Consider the following 18,448-nt stretch of genomic DNA (forward strand, 5'->3'; position numbering starts at 1 on the left):
ATGATTTCATAGCTATGATATCTTATTGTAGATTTTCTTATTCAAATTCACATAAACCAGTAATCACTTATTTACAAATTGTTTTGCTATTCAGATTTATACAATATGCAATTTTGTTCTCTTCCATTTATATATGATTACTGAGAAATAGTTTAAAAGTAACAACGTGAGTGCTTTGTAATTTTCATTAAAAATGAAGGTTATTCATATTGTATGAGTAATCAGTATATATCAAAGGAAATTATTTGTAAATATGCATATTTATATTGACACAATCCAGAAAATTAACGAGTACCTTGCTAATCCTTTATAGTGTATATCAAATTTCATAATCTATTAAGAATTCATACATTCATATAAATTTACTTGCAAAAATATAAACATACATCTGACTTACTTTAATGTTTCTAGTGACATCTGAAGATTATAATTCCGTTCTTGTTCAGGCAGTTTAGCAAACTCTATCAAACAGGGATGCTGCCGTTTGTTGTCATCTCTAATCTGTAAAATAGAATTTCAGTTTATCTTACAATTGTAGTTTAAAAGGATCAATTCTACTGATGAGAAGCAGAATTTCCCTGCAAAAAACCCCAAGTCCATCTTTCTGTAATATTCCACACAAAAACATATTCGTACATTGGTTTTTCCACTCTTATTTAAGTGTGTAATTTTTAGCTCTTGGAGTTTAGTTCTCCCTGATTGTTCCTCTCTGACTGTAGCTAATGGAACTATTTCAGGTAAGTGCAGAGAATGGTGACAAAAAGGCAAAATGGAGGTCACAACAAGTATAACACCTGCTTTTTATGTGTTGCACACATGATGTTCATAAAATACAGATTAAGCTTTAATTGCCCTGTTGCAGCCATCATCTTAACTTTTTGGACCATACTCTGTAGAATCCCTGATCGGATTTCTGTGTAACTTTTTAAAGTATTTTTATTACATGATACAAAACTCATTAGAAAACCAAAACAGTCATTTAATATTTAGGCAGTAAAAAGACTTCCGAATTATATACATAAGCATATATGAATTAATTAATGAAATGTTAAATTTAGAAAAGTACATACTGGTCCATACTGCCATCCAAGTTCAATTTTATTCATCACCCAAAGTTCATGGATATTCTCAGCTAGTTTTTCTCTAATTCTTTCCAGATGTGGAGGTAATACAATCTAAAAATAGAAGAGTGAATCGGTTAAAAAATAAAATGGCAAACAGTACAATTAAGAAAAAAACAAACCAATGAAATAATTATCCGTCATTTTGTGGGCTTATTTTTTACTGGTTAAAATTCCCATTGCCAAAAAGAAAACCCAATGAACTAATTGAAATTTACCTTTGAGTAAAAATATAAAGGGCTGTATTGTAAATATCTTAATGCCACATGTACAGTATTGTATATAACTTTTAACAAAAATATTTTTCTACCTTTCATTATAGTTAGATGGTGAAAAAATTAAAAATCCAATTATTTCAGCCTCTTTATGATTTCTAGAAATCTATCATACCTGTTTTCTTCAGAATTAAGAGAACAAGATTCAAAATATAACTGCAAGAAATTGCAGATAAAGCACTGTCATTCTCCACTGAACCCAACTCTATTCATGAACCCAACACTGTTCATCACCATAGTTCTTATATTAATAAAACAGCAGAGTAAAAGTTATTTAAAATTGCCATACAGCATTGTCACTCAGATGCTTTATCTTAAGCATTTACACAATATTCATCCAATCAGAGGACATTTTTGTGTCAGATTTTACATAGCTATCAAATGAATTCACTCCTATCTACAATGCTGTAATGTGCATATAAGAAATGTGCATTTTGATGTCATGCAGAAAGCTTCACCATTATGGCCTTGCATCACAATTTTGCATGCAAGCATGCAAGTTGTGCAATTTGCATCTTAATGCTTGCATTGTCATCTCCTAACCAATGGATATACGAAGCCAATACATCCATGATGTAGAATGGATTCATATTTATGGTGATTCCAGAACAATCACTGAACTGCACTTGACATATTTAAAATGGTAAATATAAATGTTATAAATAATAATAATAATAATAATAATAATAATTTTATTTCTATACCGCCCTTCTCCCGAAGGACTCAGGGCGGTGTACAGCCTATTTAAAAACACAAAAAAAAATAAATTTGCTTGTTTGATATGACTTTAAGCATAACTCTAGCCTTGTGGATTCACCTATACAGAGATCAAAATGACTGAGGCTGTGGATGTGTGTTCTGTCATTTTAAATCTGAATTGAAAAAAATGTATAAAGGATTTTATCAACAGGCAAATTTGAGGGGAAAAGGACATGTACATGTACATTATTACATGTACAGACCAATATGGTTTCTTAAGGTACTTTTTCCACATTGTTTGCTATTTTCTCAACATATTTTATTCCTGGCTATATATGTTGTCATTTATTTTACAAAACTCAGCTTAATTCCAATATATGCTATTAATATCTGATAAATGTCTGGAAAGTGGAATTCTGATTACCATCTCAAACTATGATATTGATGATATTGATATAACAATACTTCTAGCAGTCACATCGTGTTTGTCATCCAACTATTCCTAGTTTTAACATAATATAAATTAAATCTAATGCATGTTTAAAGTCAATGTATATTTTACATACCTGACTGGTATCTACAGGTACTGGAGTGAATGCTGCTTGTGACAAAGAGATATTTGGTCCCAAGAGATCCCTTGAGCAATTGCAATCTTGTTTATATTCCCTACTGGGTTCCACTTTTAACTTTTCTTTCGGCAGAATAGCTTCAAAACATGGAGCATATCCTAGAGGGGGAAGGAATTTAAATTCCCCATGGCGGCCTCCGAGCAAAAATCGTACTCTGTAAAATAGGTACAATGTGACAGACTATATTAATTAAATAAAATATTTCTTGCAAAGTTCTACTTGCAGATACTGAATTTGAACAGTTTTTATAATACCTTAGGTTCTTTTGTAACTGTGTTTCCTAAATTGTCTGCAATTAACTTACTTTCTTGCTCACCTTGATAGAATTTACCTTTAGCTGTGGTTTAGTTTGTTATTTTCATATGCCATGTAATTTGGAATAATAATAATAAAATTGTATGTATATTTACTTGTAATTGAACTTGACTACGTTCAATAGGTCCTTAGAATAACAAGTTAAATGATTTAAATAATTCACTTAATTTTGGATTAAATTAGAATTGATAACAGAACAAAACACATACATCTTCAACATGAACACTAAATTGTTAAAACAGTTGCAATAGTATAACAGTAAATAAGTTGACGACGACGATGATGATGATGATGATGATGATGAAGAGGAGGAGGAGGAGGAGGAGGAGGAGGAGGAGGAGGAGGAGGAGGAGGAGGAGGAGGAGAAGGAAGAGGAAGAAGTTGTAGTTATGCATCTCTTGATTCTTCTTCTTTACTTCCTCTTTTATATTTTTCCTAGCAGAGAAACCATAACAATTTCAAAAAACCAATGTCCCTTCAAATTTAATCAGTTCTCAAATTAGTATAGTCCCTACCAATTTAAGGTTACCTATAATCTCTACATCTGCTTTTAAAAAAAAGTTACAATGTCAACAGTCACTGATCTAGATTAGACCTTAGCAAAGAAATAATTGGATGTGGATACGAACTTTATCCCTGCTGAAAAGCTGACAACCGGAAAGAAAAGACCATCTGTGTTGAAATTCTCAAACATTCCCTGCACTGGCTGCCCATTTATTCGGAATGAAATGCTTGGAGCACTCAGGTCAAGGCAACAGCTGATCACATCATCAGTCCTGAGTAGATGATGATTAGGAGAATTGACTGATCTTGCTACACAACCTATAATTAGGAATGAATATTATTAGAGAAAAATTGAAGATCCTGATAGAAAAGCTACTTACAAAGATCTCATAAGCACATTGAGAAACACAAAACTACATAATAGAAAGCCTAACTCAGTACCAATTCTTCAAACTCAGAGGTGCCTCAATTTCTATAGGAATCTTTTTCTATTGCTCCATATATAAGAACAGAATCTGGGACTTTCTACTTATGATACAGTTGTTTCAAATCTTCTATATCTGTTATCCTACATAACTCTTTTATTTAAAACCTAACTTGCAATATCTTTAGGCTTTAAACAATTAGTCTTACCTGACCATAGATGAAGTCCATCAAAACCATAGGAATATAAGTCATCACCAACACCATTGCCACCCCATTCTTCTCCACCCACTGGATATGGTGAATAGCCTTCTGTTGATGCCCAACCTACACGAAGGTGAGTAGCTTCTGCTGTTGTAAATGGCTCCACATAATCAACCATTAATTCATAATACCATTTCCTGTATTGAGCAGAGCCCTCGCTGATTCCAAGGAAAATATTTGGTCGCATGCTAAATACAAGCAAAACAATACATTTAAAAAATCAGTTTTTAAAAAATCACAAAATAGTTTTTTTTAAAAAGCAAATTACCAATTTTTAAGGCCTACACCAAGCCAAGTTCTAATAAAAATGTTATTATAGAGGGGCTTGCATATATATGCTCATTTATAAACACTTATACATGAGCACTAAAAACAATATTCTATTCCATTTTTTACCTGCTCACATGATTGACAAGGCGAGTTTGAAGAAGAAGGTCTCTCCCTGGCAGAAGATTATCACAGATCAAATGTTGATTGGATCGTACAGCTACTCCATGACATACACACAATGAACAAAGAACATCTAATACCTTGGGAAAAATGATGATAGAGGTGGTTATGGAAGTTTTAAATCACTAGAGCTTCTGTATAAAAAAATTAAACATGCTTCATTGTTATGTTAAATAAATTGTATGTTCTCCTTCTAAAACTTACATTAATCACATAGACTATTCAAATTAATTCATGTTTGTCTTGTATACCTTATGGTTTCTGCCATGTTTGTCCAAAAGACAAATGATTGATTTAATATGTCCTTCTTTAATAATATTCAATGCTTCTGGACTTTCCACCAACACACAGTGTAATACTTCAAGAATTCCTAAAAATATAGAAGCCCCATTTTAGTATTTATCTCTTTATATTCCTTCAAAAACATACAATAAAGAACAGCCATAATAATCTAAGAATGATCATAATAATCCCTTTTCTTCTATAATTATTGTTAAGACTCAAGAGAAAAGAATACTTTAAATAAAATCACAATGACAACATAGTTGCTGTTGGTTTCATAATGAATTAACTTGCATTCCTAAGAAAATGCTTCTTATACTAATCTTCATAAGCATGGTTATTTGAGAATAACATAAAAGATTAGGCAATTAACATAGGCTGCTTTCATATGTAATGATAAACCTGGAATGAGAATTCATATCTCCTCAATTTCAAGCAGCCCTCAGCTTCTGCTACCGCTGCTCTACTGTTGCTTTGTTTTACAACAAATTGAAATAAATCAAATGTTTGTTTTGAAATAAATCAAATATTTTACCAATTGTCAAGAAGATTCTAAAGGTTGTCAAAGATTGAGTTTTTTATTTTGTAACTTTATTTTGTTTTTTGTTCAGAAGTTATTAAATACAGTACTTGTTGATTAGTATTCTGAGGAAAATATCCAATTTAGCAGATTAGAATATTTCAAACTGTATCACCCAAATGGAATGGAATTTGGGTGAAGAAATGGAATGGAATTTGGGTGAATTATGTGAAGAAAAACACCTTTTAGTTTGTGGGATAAAATCAATATTATGAAAATGAAAAAAAAAATAGGGTATGCAATTAGATATTTTATGAACATTTTTACATTTTTTCCAACAGCAAACAAGAAAATTCTCCATAATACTATTATATATTTTTTCATTGCAAAAAGTTTTTTGCCATAGTTATATTATATTTTTTTCCTTGTTCATTATCCCGAATATCTTCTAGTAGATGGGCAGACTGATCAGTTCATTTAATAAATAAATTAAATATAAATTTAATATAAATTAAAATAAATTAAATATAATCAAAGATGCAGAAAATCTTGGCAGCATATGAAATAGTACATGGACAACTCATGCACTACATATTAAAATCCCCCATATCCATAAAACAAATTATGCATCTAATTTTGATGAGATGTATTTGTTTATTGCATTTACTTCATGCCACAATCTGGCAATTATCAATTTTATTTTATATTCCTTAAACATCTTTCTGTTTAAAACAAAGCTCCATGTTAGTTTTTCCCCCTAAAATCCAAAATACAGTCTAAACTTCAGCTATAACTAATTGAAAAACAGCTGTCATTACTAAGCTGCAACTAGACCAGTCTCAATTGCAGGGCGGAAATCATCAATTTGGTTAAAATGCCAAATGTTGTTGCATTCCTTATTGATCTAAACCAGGGGTATCAAACTCAAGGCTTAAGTGCTCAAGTGCTTAGATCTGGCCCATGGGGCCACCCTGGAAACACCGGTCCCGCAGTGCTTCTGGCAGCAAAAATGGAGCGGCATGAATGATATACACCCACCCCTGGCCATACCCACCCCGGTGATGCCCCCCAGCCCCTTGAGGTAAACACAACCCTGATGCAACCCTCAATGAAATAAGAGGTTGACACCTCTGATGTAAACTATTGCTATTTAAGGTCCTTTAATGATACATTATTAAACTGTTTATGAACTAAGAACCAATTCGCTTTTAACTTAAGTACCGTGCTTAAAATATTGTAGGTGCTTAGAGAAACAAGAATAAAAAATCCATTGATATTTGCTGTATATGATAGAAAATATATCTATTATTCAGTTAATAATAATCTCTTCGAGCATGATGCTAAGCAGTGAAAAAAATAACCAAAATTAATAAGATTTTTCTTCACTAGGACTTGGAACTCCATTCCCTCCTTTTTTCTGCTCCTTGATTTTCATTGCCTGTCCTCTTTTCCGTGTAGTATTTGAAAGTAACCAGGGTATTTCTGGACTGTAAATTAAACTGGGACTACAAAACACTTTATCTCAGAAGAACACAAAAACAAATCATTTCAGGTTATTGTCAAGAATACTATAAAAAACATATCTTGAACCTCCCCAGGAGCATAGCTCAACTTAAGGGAATTTCTATCTTTTTAACTTGTGAGATACACATACCGAGAAAAATATCAGACCATAAAGGAAGTATCTGTGTACAACACAATATCCCAAACAAACCTGGATCAGATTATATAGGCAGCAAACAAAACAAAACAAATATACCACTTAATATTGCTTTTGGCAATATTTATACCAGATTCACAAACAACAACCATTCAATTCCTGTTTGTAGATACCCAAGGGATCATTATTAAATTAGTTCTATACCAAATATTTATATTGAATTCTGGAAGGAGAACCCATGAATTCAAATATATATCATAATGTCAAGAAACATACCAGAAGATGCCTCCAATCTCTCCAGTCTACTTATGAGCCAATCAAGAGATCCGGAGAACTGAGCACAATTTTTACGATTCCCTCTAATCAAAGCCGCTAGGAATGAATAAAGAGATAAACTCTTAATTTAGAAATCCTCACATTCACTGGCTGAAATCATCATATAGTATTTTGACCCCAAATTGGAGTTTGTTAAACTAGCATAAATCATAATTAAGATTAGAAAATATTCTATGAAAAGCATAATTATATTTGGACTGTTATAAATGATAGCAATATTGATGCATGCTTAATAGTTAGCTATGAAATCCAGAGATCAGAATAAAATTGCTAATATCCAGAATAGGGTATTCCTCAACTTACAACAGTTCATTTAGAGAACATTCAAAGTTACAACGGTACTGAAAAAAAGTGACTTATGACCACTTTTCACACTTACAACTGTTGCAGCATCCCCATGGTCATGTGATCAAAATTCAGACGCTTGGCAACTGATGGTTGCAGTGTCCTGGAGTCATGTGCTCACCTTCTGCGACCTTCTGGCAAGCAAAGTCAATGGGGAAGCCACATTCCCTTAACAACTGTGTTACTAATTTAACAACTGCAGTGAGTCACTTAACAATTGTGGCAAGAAATATTGTAAAATTGGGCAACTGGCTTAGCAACACAAACTTTGGGTTCAATTATAGTCGTAATTTAAGGACTGTCTGTACCTAAACTAAATATCACATTACAGCGCTTATTTTGTTAGAATACAGAGATATTTGAAAACTTTACTCATTATAATATTCTTCAGCTAAACTGGCCAGAGATTTGTCAAAAAAAATAAAACTCAAAGGTTTTGCTATAGTATGTTACGCAATCCTACGCTATGCTACGCTATGGTATTATGTAATGGAATCAAATTAAGATCTGAGAGTGTAATAGGATCAGAGAATTTACCACAGAGGGTTTTGTTTTTTATCAACAGGTAGTATCCACATTTAATTTAGTTCACATGAAAGGAAAAACAATTTTATATTTTGAATCTACCACTTAACACAAATACAATCATATATCAATATATACAGCAAGTTCACTGCAGTTTTGGTATAAACTACAGTCTAAACAAATCCTCTGATTCTAATTCAAGGGTTCACTTGGACATCTGAAGATTTTTATCATACACAATAAAATATATTTTCATAAATCATAAAATTTAAATATCCTGGGGTTTTTAGCACATATATTTGTGTGTGGTAAGATGTTACTAATCTGTTACTCGAAGGTATGTCTTACCTAATAATTCATACAGTGAATTTAGAATAGATTTCCAAGTTTCTCCTGCTTCCTTTCCAGCTACATCAGCAAAATGAGCTGCACTGCTGTACACATGTAAGCGATCAATACATTCAAGCACTAAATTGATCATACCCTATAAGAAAAGAGGTATTTATTCTCAACCATTTTGTATTTTGCATAAAATGAATACACATAAAGTCTCTGCCTCTTTCTTTATTTACATACACAGATACACACAACACACACACAGTGTTAAAAATCTCTGAGCTTTTTTTTATATGTGATATTGTATACACACTTACACTTGCACTTAGGTAATATGTAGGTAATAAAGGAACTGAGCTTTGGGGAAACAAACAGTCCCAAGAAGCAGAAAAAGGCACAGGTAAATACTGTATTGACTTATAAGCAGGACAGTCCCATCTTCATATATTTAGGAAGAAGTAAGTCATGCTGCATTAAGACAAAATCCATCTTTAAAACTGCAATTCTCCATAGATATTGTTTAGCTAGCGTCTTGAAAGCACTCTATTTCTATATTAATTCCATATGGTTACACAGTCTCATTGAGCCATATATATTTTGCAAACCTAATATACCGGTACTTCTAATATTCTACATTTACATTCTTTTGAAGAATGTAAATAATACATAATACAATAGGCAGTAAATAATCTCCTCATGTTTTCCTGGAATATTATGATGGAATGAAACCTAAAGTGTGATTTAGCACTGTGTGTGTTAGGTTTGAGCTCACATATTCTGTCATCCCACCTCACATCTTCTATTTGCAGGTCTGCATGAAAAACACTGGAATGACTCACTTCATGTTTTAATTAATTGTGGCTTATTATTGAATCCCAAAAGAACAAAGTGATTAGCTTAAAAGATGGGATACTGAAACAATATAAATCATGTAGCTTACAATATTGACTTGCTTGGTTCCAACAAATCCTAGTGTCAGTTTTGGAAGACAGTTTTCCTTTTTGTTTCCTAACTGCCACATATTTTAGCCTGGGAAATTGGGAGGGGGTTTTCGTTGGAGTGTTAGAAAGTTAATCATAAAAACATTCCGTATTCAAGGACACTTTTGCCTGAATCTGCTGGAGACTGCCTGGAGATTGTATCCAGTTGAATGTGAAAAGTTGATTGGACTATGTGATGAACTTGTGGGTGTGGAGCAGGGCTGTGAACTGTTAGCTGGGTGGGGGAAACCTGGAAGTTTTCAGATTCGGGTTTTCTCAGATGTGCCAACATGACATCTCTAAATCGGAACTTTGAGGAATCTCAGGCCTTGGAGTTTTATTTCGTTGGGGGTGTTCCTTGGAACCCTGACACCTAGTATAAACTCAATTTCCAATCTAGACACGATAAGACATTCTAATCGTAGTTTTAACTTGTTTGTAACCTATACTTGTAGCTTATTTACTGATATAGAAATAACATATAAGGGAAGGAATTACAGACTTATTAAATCATCAGAAGATAAAGATGCTTTTTATTCTAACAAGTTTTGCCTCGATTGGAACAAAAACCTGAATTTTAAAATCCTGTAGCCATGATACTGCAAATTTAAAACAGTTTTAACTTTTTCCATAAAGAAAACAAGACTGCTACCTCTTCTTGGAAGAGATTTTGTCGATTCTTCAGAGCTCTTAGTCGGTTCTGTTTGTCTTCATGCTCTAAGTGCTCATCTGGTGGGTGGAAGTAACCAATCAAGTCCTGAAGGCTAAGGCTGACTGATTCAATGGGTAAATCAACTATGGAAGACTTAGCTTTCTTGCTGAGAGCATCAAGGCCCCTAAGGTTAATGTAAAAGCCCACTAATTAGACATGTATTTTCATCTGCTTCTTAATGCTATCATTACAATATCCCAATTTAACCAGGTAATTAACAAATACATGTGTCTCAGTTTTAATAAGGAACCAACACTAAGTAAAATGAGTATATAAAGATCATCCAGTCCAATTCTGATCTACAGCTCTGGAAATAAACCAAGCAGTTTCTCTGGAGATAATCTAGTATAATCTAATGCCCAGATTGTGATTCAAAGAACTGGAGCAGCAGTCTTCCATATGAAAAGCACAAAAGCTGTAATTTTTTTCCCCAAATATCACAATGACTTTTGCAGGCAAACTAAAAAGTTGTGAGGAAAGAATTATATTAAAGTTATATAAAACTGGTGTTAGCAGCTTTCAAGATAATTCTTTTAAAATTTAGCATATGTTTATTGTTTTGGGACAGCAAAGTACGTTACATAAACAAGTCTTCATATAACTTGGTATGGCTGACATAGCACCAATCAAATATCTCATGTTCAAGTAAAACAAATCCGAAATGTAGTTTTGTGAAGATTCATGCACTCTTCTCCTAAATAATCTTATGAAGCTGTTGGTTTCAGAATGTTAAATATGATAGAAAGAGGAAGTGAGAGAGTAGTGTATGTATACCTTATGAACCTGTTGAAAAGGAAGACTGTACTGCGAATTACTCGTGCTGTACGTGATTCTTCATGCTGAGATCTGGATAATGTCAATCCATCATCCATATGGCCCTCATGGTGCATGATGGCCTGCAACAAAAAAACCAATGGAGAAAACCATGCTAATGCTTGATGAATCTTTTGTTCATCCTAATTCTATTTCTCTGGATGTCTCAATCCAGGTCTGTCAATTATTTGTCAATGATTTATAGCAATGATTTCCATCATAATTCTATGTCTTAAAGCTTACTCTTGAAAAATATAACGATTATTCACCCATTGTTTTGTTTGAGATCTGCAAACATTGCTACAGAAAATAATGGATAAAATCCATATGTTCCAATACAGTATAGGCAAATCCCTATATATTCATTATCCAGCCAAATAATCCAGTCTTGATAGTAAAAAGAAAACAATTCTAAAGCATTCCCATATGCTAATTAAATCAAAGGAGGAGTGTATTTCTGAAAATCCAGAATGAATTATGACCTATTTGGAATGGCAATTTATAGCCAACAATAGCAACCACTTCACAATTTGTGATTAAAACTTTTATTCCAGATAATGAGGTTTGCTCTTTGTGAACTGCTTATAGGTGGATCCATATATAAGAAGAGAATCCTGCAAACATCCTCTGATAGATTCCATTTTGCATAGACTAGAATCTACTTGTCCTTCACAAGACAACTTTTGTATTATACAATGAACTTTCTAAGATTTTCTTTCATGGAACGATTTTTGTTAAGTTCTTCTAAATGCATTCTCTCAAATACTAAGACCTCTCTATTTGTTGTTCTGAAATCCTGTACTTTTGCCATAAGGGTATAACCAGTTTACCAACCAGGTTTTTTTTTTTTGTCTTTTTTTCTGAATAAATAGCTAACTCATGAGTTTTATCTCACCAATTGGATTAATATGGGTTTGCATGGTTCCAAAGAAATTCCTGTGTAATTTATGTGAAATATTTTTACCATTACTTCACTCCACTTTACAGGTAGTCCTCAACTTTCGGCAGTAATTGAGCCTGGCAATTATGGTTGTAAGCCATGATGGTCATAAAACGGGCCATCACCTGACCAACCCAATTTTGTGACCTTTTTGGCAGCGACTGTTAAATGCTATAGGGCATTTATTTCTGGAAACCAGAAGTAAAAGTTGGTTTCCAGCAAAAAAACATAATAAATTGCTAACCACGGGCAATGTCAGAACTTCAAAACTGAGTAGTAAGTTACAACAGTAGAGTCTGTTGTAACTTCACATAATCACTAAGTGACCAGTTGTAATTTGAGGACTACCTATAATACGTAGTCTATATTTTTTTAATCAAAGTCCATTGGTTTATTTTCTTTAATCATCCGGGTGTTTTGTTTATCTACACAGATCCAGGCAATATTATACATTCAAATAAAGTTTTTCCTACTAATGAACATCTGTTGAATCCAAACTAATTTCATAGTTGACATTGTGTGCCTTCCGACTTTCCTGCTTTTTTTGTTTTTGTTTTATAGGAAATTACATGTTAGAATGCTGTTTTGAAAACAATGGCAGTAATCAAGCAGAAAGTATAAAATATTTGGTGGAAATCACTATAGAGTATTTGAGCCAAGCTCAGAACAATATGTTCTTATTGCCAAGACTGTTAAACATGCAAATATTTATAGGAAACTAGAGATATTTGTGGATTTCAAAGGTAGCGTCACTGATTAACTTTCTATTTACTTCTGCCAAAAATAAACTCTTGCATATTTTTTTTTCCATTTAGCTTAACAGATTTTTGCCACAATTGCAATTATTTTCAGTAGTTTTGGAAATATCCTGTTTTCCTCATGTGTTAGGCAAGTTTATATAAGTCTTACATTTTATAAAACAAGTAAAACATAATGCTAAGAAAAATGAGAGAAATTTCTTTGGTCATTATTTTGCTGAACTCTAGTAAAAAGTCCTCATAGAACCAAAAAATGTTTATATCAATAAAAATAAAATATAGGTAATTCTTGTTTAATTATTGCCCTGTTTAGCAACCAAAGTAATGACAGCACTGACAAACTAACTTTATGACCTGTCCTTGTACCTACAGCCACCACAGAATCCCTGCAGTCACTGATCACCATTTCAATGCTATACAACCACCATGATCAGTTTCTATTCATTGTTCCTTATCTGGCCTTTATGTGCTTTGGAAAATAGGTTGACAGCCCCTCAAATATTCAAATATGGCTATCATGTCACCCCTGATCCTTCTCTTCACTAGACTAGCCATGCCCAGTTCCTGCAACTGTTCTTCCTATATTTTAGCCTCCAGGCCCCTGAATATCTTTGTTGCTCTTCTCTGCACTCTTTCTAGAATCTCAACATTCAGCATTAATTTCCTTGTCACATCAAAGTTAATATAATATAATAGCCTTGTTTTAAACACCTTACCTTGCGCTGCACAGATCCCATCCTTACAGACTTTGCATCCACTGATTGGTAGGTAAGCCACAAACCTGTGTCTACATGCTGTATAAAGCAGACTGAATCTCCATACTTTATTTCTGGGGTTCCCATGCCATCCACTTCTTTTCTTATCCCTACATCTAATTTCTCCTACAAAGAAAAAGAAGCCAGTTGTTATCTACAAAACCATTTTGAACAGTGAAAGTTTTTACCTCAACTGAAAATTGAGGTAAAATTTTCACATTGCAAATGATAATGCTTAGTCTATGGTACAAGATTAATTTCAATAGTACTTAAGTACGCTTATTTTCCTGATGCAGGTAATCTTTAAAGAAAAAGCAACTACTCCAAGCACATAATAAATGTGTATAGTTCTCTTTATTAGTCCCATTTTCATTTATTGTTACTAATACTAATTCTATGCCTGAATTCTATAGTTCTTCTATCTAAATCATTACATATTCATAATGTTAATATTGTATTGTACATGCAAACTAGAATTTCAAAGTTACAAGCCAGTTTTCTACTCACATCTAGGAATTGTTTTAATGACACATTCCATAAACACCTGTGGTTTTGTTTATGTAGGTGTGATAAAATAGGGTTCTTTTCATGTTCATGTTACTTTTTGCAGGGAATGGCTTACGTCCACTTTTTTTTAAAAAAAATCATTTGTTTTTGGCAACTTTTTCTAATAAACTATTAAGATTGCTATTTCATCATAAAGCTAGCACATATTATATTTTCAGATTATTTTATCCATTCTTGGAACTTTAAAAAAATGTAAATATACGATGCAAATCTGAAATGAAGCAGTATAGAGCTTTATATTAAAGCTGATATATTTTAGTTTAGCCTACTGAAAAACAGTAGGCTAGACAAAAGCCTGGAATATAAACATAAAAATGAATAATATTTAAAAATGCAATTTCTGTATTGAAGAATACAGCCATTTGATTTGATAAATTTTATTCCAAATAAATTAGTATAAGATTATAGTCTGAAGTTATACATCTTTTCCACAAAGCTTCTAGTAACTGATTAACAACAAGCACTTTTTTCAGTCTGAACAAGTCAAGCATTTATCTAAATCCAATGTTAAACTGTACATCAACAGTTCCAATCTTTGCGGGCTTGGTGGCCTGGCTGGGTGGAGGGGTGTAGAGGGGAACTAGACCATTCAAGTGGTGGGCTAGCACATGCATGTGCATGCACACACAGCTTGACTGCAAGTGCATGTGCACCGGCCCACCACTCACATCAGTCGAGCTGCATGTGCGCATATGTGCACACCAGCCCATGCCCCAGTTGCAAATAGAACATGGCCCAGTAGTGGGCCGTGGCCCAGGAGATGGGGACCCTTGCTCCACATAACAAAAAGGTGGATAATCAGATATCGATGAAGGAAGGAAGGAAGGAAGGAAGGAAGGAAGGAAGGAAGGAAGGAAGGAAGGAAGGAAGGAAATTTTTATTGTAGTCAGATTATTCTTGGCAAACCAATGGATCAAAAGTAAAACTTCTGAATATAAATGTTTCCACTCCTTTTATAAGATTTTTACCAACCCAATTTAAAGAAAATATGGAATTTTGAAGGTTATGACAGTGTTGAAGTGAGAGCCTTGATATTCATCGCAATAGCTATTTGGTAGACATTAAACAGATGGTAGCTTTGAAGCTGCAAAAAAAAAAAAAAAAAAGCCTGCCAAACTCTTTTTGACCTCGAAAAAGCCTAGGACTCAAACCTTGGGTCTGACATATATATGGAAAGTTTCCTGTATGCTGCTATATAGTAAACATTATTATAGAAAAATGTTCTTAGTCTCTGCAATAAAGCTACAATCTACTTGAGAATGCGGAGTTGAGTGACTATTTTATAGCCATCATTTGTAAGAAGCTTGTTCTATATATTATTATTATTCCCAATACTATAGAAGAGCTGCCCACACTCTGACACAAGATTAAGCAAGATTGCAAATCACCAATTCCATCACATTGTGCCAGTATCAAAATAAAGTTGCAACCAAAATGGAGCAGTTAATCCGGATGATAAGCCAAGGCCAATAAATGGAACAGAATGTACACTGTTTCTTGCATATGACCTATGGTTATTGCTTCTGTTGCTACCCTCCAACACCAAACATACACCTCTCTCTCTACAACCCTCCTCATACAATGTAAACTGAGAGTTCCATTTTCTTCCTAAGAAACAGTGCACCAATGCATGCAGGTTCTATGCTTATACTGTGGAGAAACTGGATACTTGTCCTGCTAAAACTCCCCCTTTTGAAATATCAACATTTTTGTCACATTTATTTATGCACAGCAGTTGCAAGCAGTTATTCAAAACACTATAGTTCTAGTAAAATGAGTATCAATTTCCAAAGCCTCAGAGACAGGGGTACACACATATTAAACATAGCTCAGACCTGCCAAGTTATGTACATATCTTCGTTTAATCATTCCTCTATGCTAGAGACTTAGATGGACTCTGCATATTCTACCAGAGTCCAGTGCCATCTACTACTTCATAAAATCCTTCATCATCCGGAAGTACATTTTTCTCACAGAACCTGTTATTACTCCACTTTACAGACAGCTTAAACTCAGAACAATGCAAGCAAAGGTGTTCCCTGTAATACTTTATGGAAGCAGAAGTTTACTTTGAAGAAGAAAAACAAAAAAAGGCTAGGATCAGACACATCTGAAGGTTCTAGCTCTCTGGGAAAGACTCTAATCCTGGGAAAGGTAGAAGGAAAGAGAAGAAGAGGATAGCAGCAAAGATGGTGGATGGATAAAGCTACAGATGGAAGAGCTAAAGAACTGAATTACAATTCACAGGACAAGTAATAATTCACACTGGGAGTGCCTCCTTTCTAGCTGTCAATTATACAGCCAATACTGATGTCTTTGGAAAGGGGGAAACACAGACTCTAGGGCTGTGCTATCAATGTCATTCATGAAGCCCAGTTCCGCAAAATATCACTAGTCAATGTCAAAGATGTAATTGTCTACCTTAAAGGACTGATGCGAAGTTGCAGAAAGGCTTTATCTACTGTTCTTCCTCCCCTGCAAATTCTTTGCTATTAAGAAGGATGGCTCACTCCCAGTAGTTTACGGTTGCTGGTTCTTTTAATCTAAAATCATTATGGATCATTGCCTTCTTCCTCTTATTTCTAGGCTTTTGTAACAGCTGCAGAAAGCCCATGTTTTTTACCAAATTAAATTGTAAACTACCCTGAGGTCTAATTCACATCAAAGAATGGAATGAATATTTAAATGTTTTTAAGTATAAATCCACAATAATGACTTTTGGCATCCAGATAACTCAATCTTCCAAAGTTTCATGAATCGTATTTTTTCAGAACCAATTGTACATTTTTCTGATTACTTATTTGGACAATTAACTTATTTAATCTGAGGATCCCACTCTGCACATGCAGCAAGCAGGACAGTCTGCACCATATATACAATCACAAGCTTTATATTCAGCTGGGGAAAAAAACACTTCCTTCATTGGTTTAGTTGGATTACCACATTTCTTAGAATAAACGTCCAATGCATCCAGATAAATTTGAATCTGTTCTATCCTGGACCACCCTCCCTTCCCTCATATACAGCATTTTCATTGCCATTTTTTTCATTATTTTATTCCCAATGTTGCTGCTTTAACTGCATTACTTACTCATCATACCAAGAAAGGGTTTCCCTTTGGAAAATATTCTGAGACCCAATCCTATTCAAACACACTCTCATTTCCCTATGTACCTTCTGTCCACAACCCATATGACACTTTGTTATTCAGGCTGATTTTTTATTTGGGGACTGTGCAGAGTCTGATCGGACCTTGTTTCCCATACATTTTTCTCTAATAGTTTCTTCCAGCCAAATATAATTATTGTCTTTATAACATGAATTGTTGGATCATTAAGAGACTTTTCAACAATGGTTTTATCAGTTTATCAATTTTATCAAAATTTGTTACTACCGGTTCTGTGGGCGTGTCTTGGGGAGGGTAATGTGACTGAGTGGGTGTGGCCAACTTTTTTTTTTTTACTTTTACTTTTAAAACCATTTTTTCTACAACCTCTTCGGCTGAAGAGGTTGTAAAAAATGCTTTTAAAGCCTCTGACTATCCCAGCTGAGTTGCCTGATTGGCAGAGGCTTTCCTTTTTTTTTTTTTGAAAGCCTCTGACGATCCCAGCTGACTTGCCTGATCAGCAGAGGTTTTTTTTTCCTTTTAAAAACATTTTTTCTATGTAGAAAATTTATTTCTATGTAAAAAATGTAATTTTTTTCTATGTTGTAGAAAAAATGTTTTTAAAAACCTCTGATGATCCCAGCTGAGCCACGCGATCATCAGAGGCTTTTTTTTTTACTTTTAAAAGCATTTTTTCAGCCAAAGAGATTGTAGAAAAAATGCTTTTAAAAATTTTAAAAAAAAGCCTCTGATGATGGCGCGGCTCAGCTGGGCAATGGGGGGGCAGGGATTTTTGCTACCGATTCTCCGAACCACCCGCCTCCATCGCTACTGGATTGGGCCGGGAGCATTTCACCTCTGCTTTATTCCCTCTTGCATGCTTTTCGCCTGCATATAAGACAAAAGTGGAAACACTATAAAGCACTGCTTCCCTCTCACAAACCTCTCAGGCTATCCAGAAGGAATCATGCTTGAGGCATCAAGCACTGCCTAAAGACCCAAGAGGCATATTCTCTCTTCATCTACATCCTGAGAAAAGTTCATAAACTAGGACAATCAATTCTGTTTTTATGTCATGCATAGGCCTGAATACTAACTGCAATGGATCAAAGTAATTCGTTACTTCTAAAAAT

The 18,448-nt window shown here is 33.9% G+C and overlaps 1 protein-coding gene across 1 annotated transcript in view; it reads right to left on the reverse strand.

Moving 5' to 3' along the window:
- RYR2 (ryanodine receptor 2) overlaps positions 1 to 18,448 on the reverse strand; it is a 270,507-nt gene that overhangs the window by 137,136 nt on the left and 114,923 nt on the right. Inside the window, exons 13-24 of the mRNA XM_070932540.1 lie at positions 13,604 to 13,768; positions 11,151 to 11,272; positions 10,317 to 10,500; positions 8,697 to 8,832; positions 7,419 to 7,514; positions 4,932 to 5,050; positions 4,627 to 4,760; positions 4,177 to 4,418; positions 3,669 to 3,861; positions 2,662 to 2,878; positions 1,071 to 1,175; positions 398 to 501 (exon numbers count right to left, since the gene is read on the reverse strand). Of these exons, the coding sequence (XP_070788641.1) occupies positions 398 to 501; positions 1,071 to 1,175; positions 2,662 to 2,878; positions 3,669 to 3,861; positions 4,177 to 4,418; positions 4,627 to 4,760; positions 4,932 to 5,050; positions 7,419 to 7,514; positions 8,697 to 8,832; positions 10,317 to 10,500; positions 11,151 to 11,272; positions 13,604 to 13,768 (1,817 nt within the window). The remainder of the gene's footprint in view (positions 1 to 397; positions 502 to 1,070; positions 1,176 to 2,661; positions 2,879 to 3,668; positions 3,862 to 4,176; positions 4,419 to 4,626; positions 4,761 to 4,931; positions 5,051 to 7,418; positions 7,515 to 8,696; positions 8,833 to 10,316; positions 10,501 to 11,150; positions 11,273 to 13,603; positions 13,769 to 18,448) is intronic.

The sequence above is a fragment of the Pituophis catenifer genome, unplaced genomic scaffold, assembly GCF_029215685.1.
Source record: "Pituophis catenifer annectens isolate HBS135680 unplaced genomic scaffold, rPitCat1.0.hap2 SCAF_1, whole genome shotgun sequence".
Classification (NCBI taxonomy): domain Eukaryota; kingdom Metazoa; phylum Chordata; class Lepidosauria; order Squamata; family Colubridae; genus Pituophis; species Pituophis catenifer.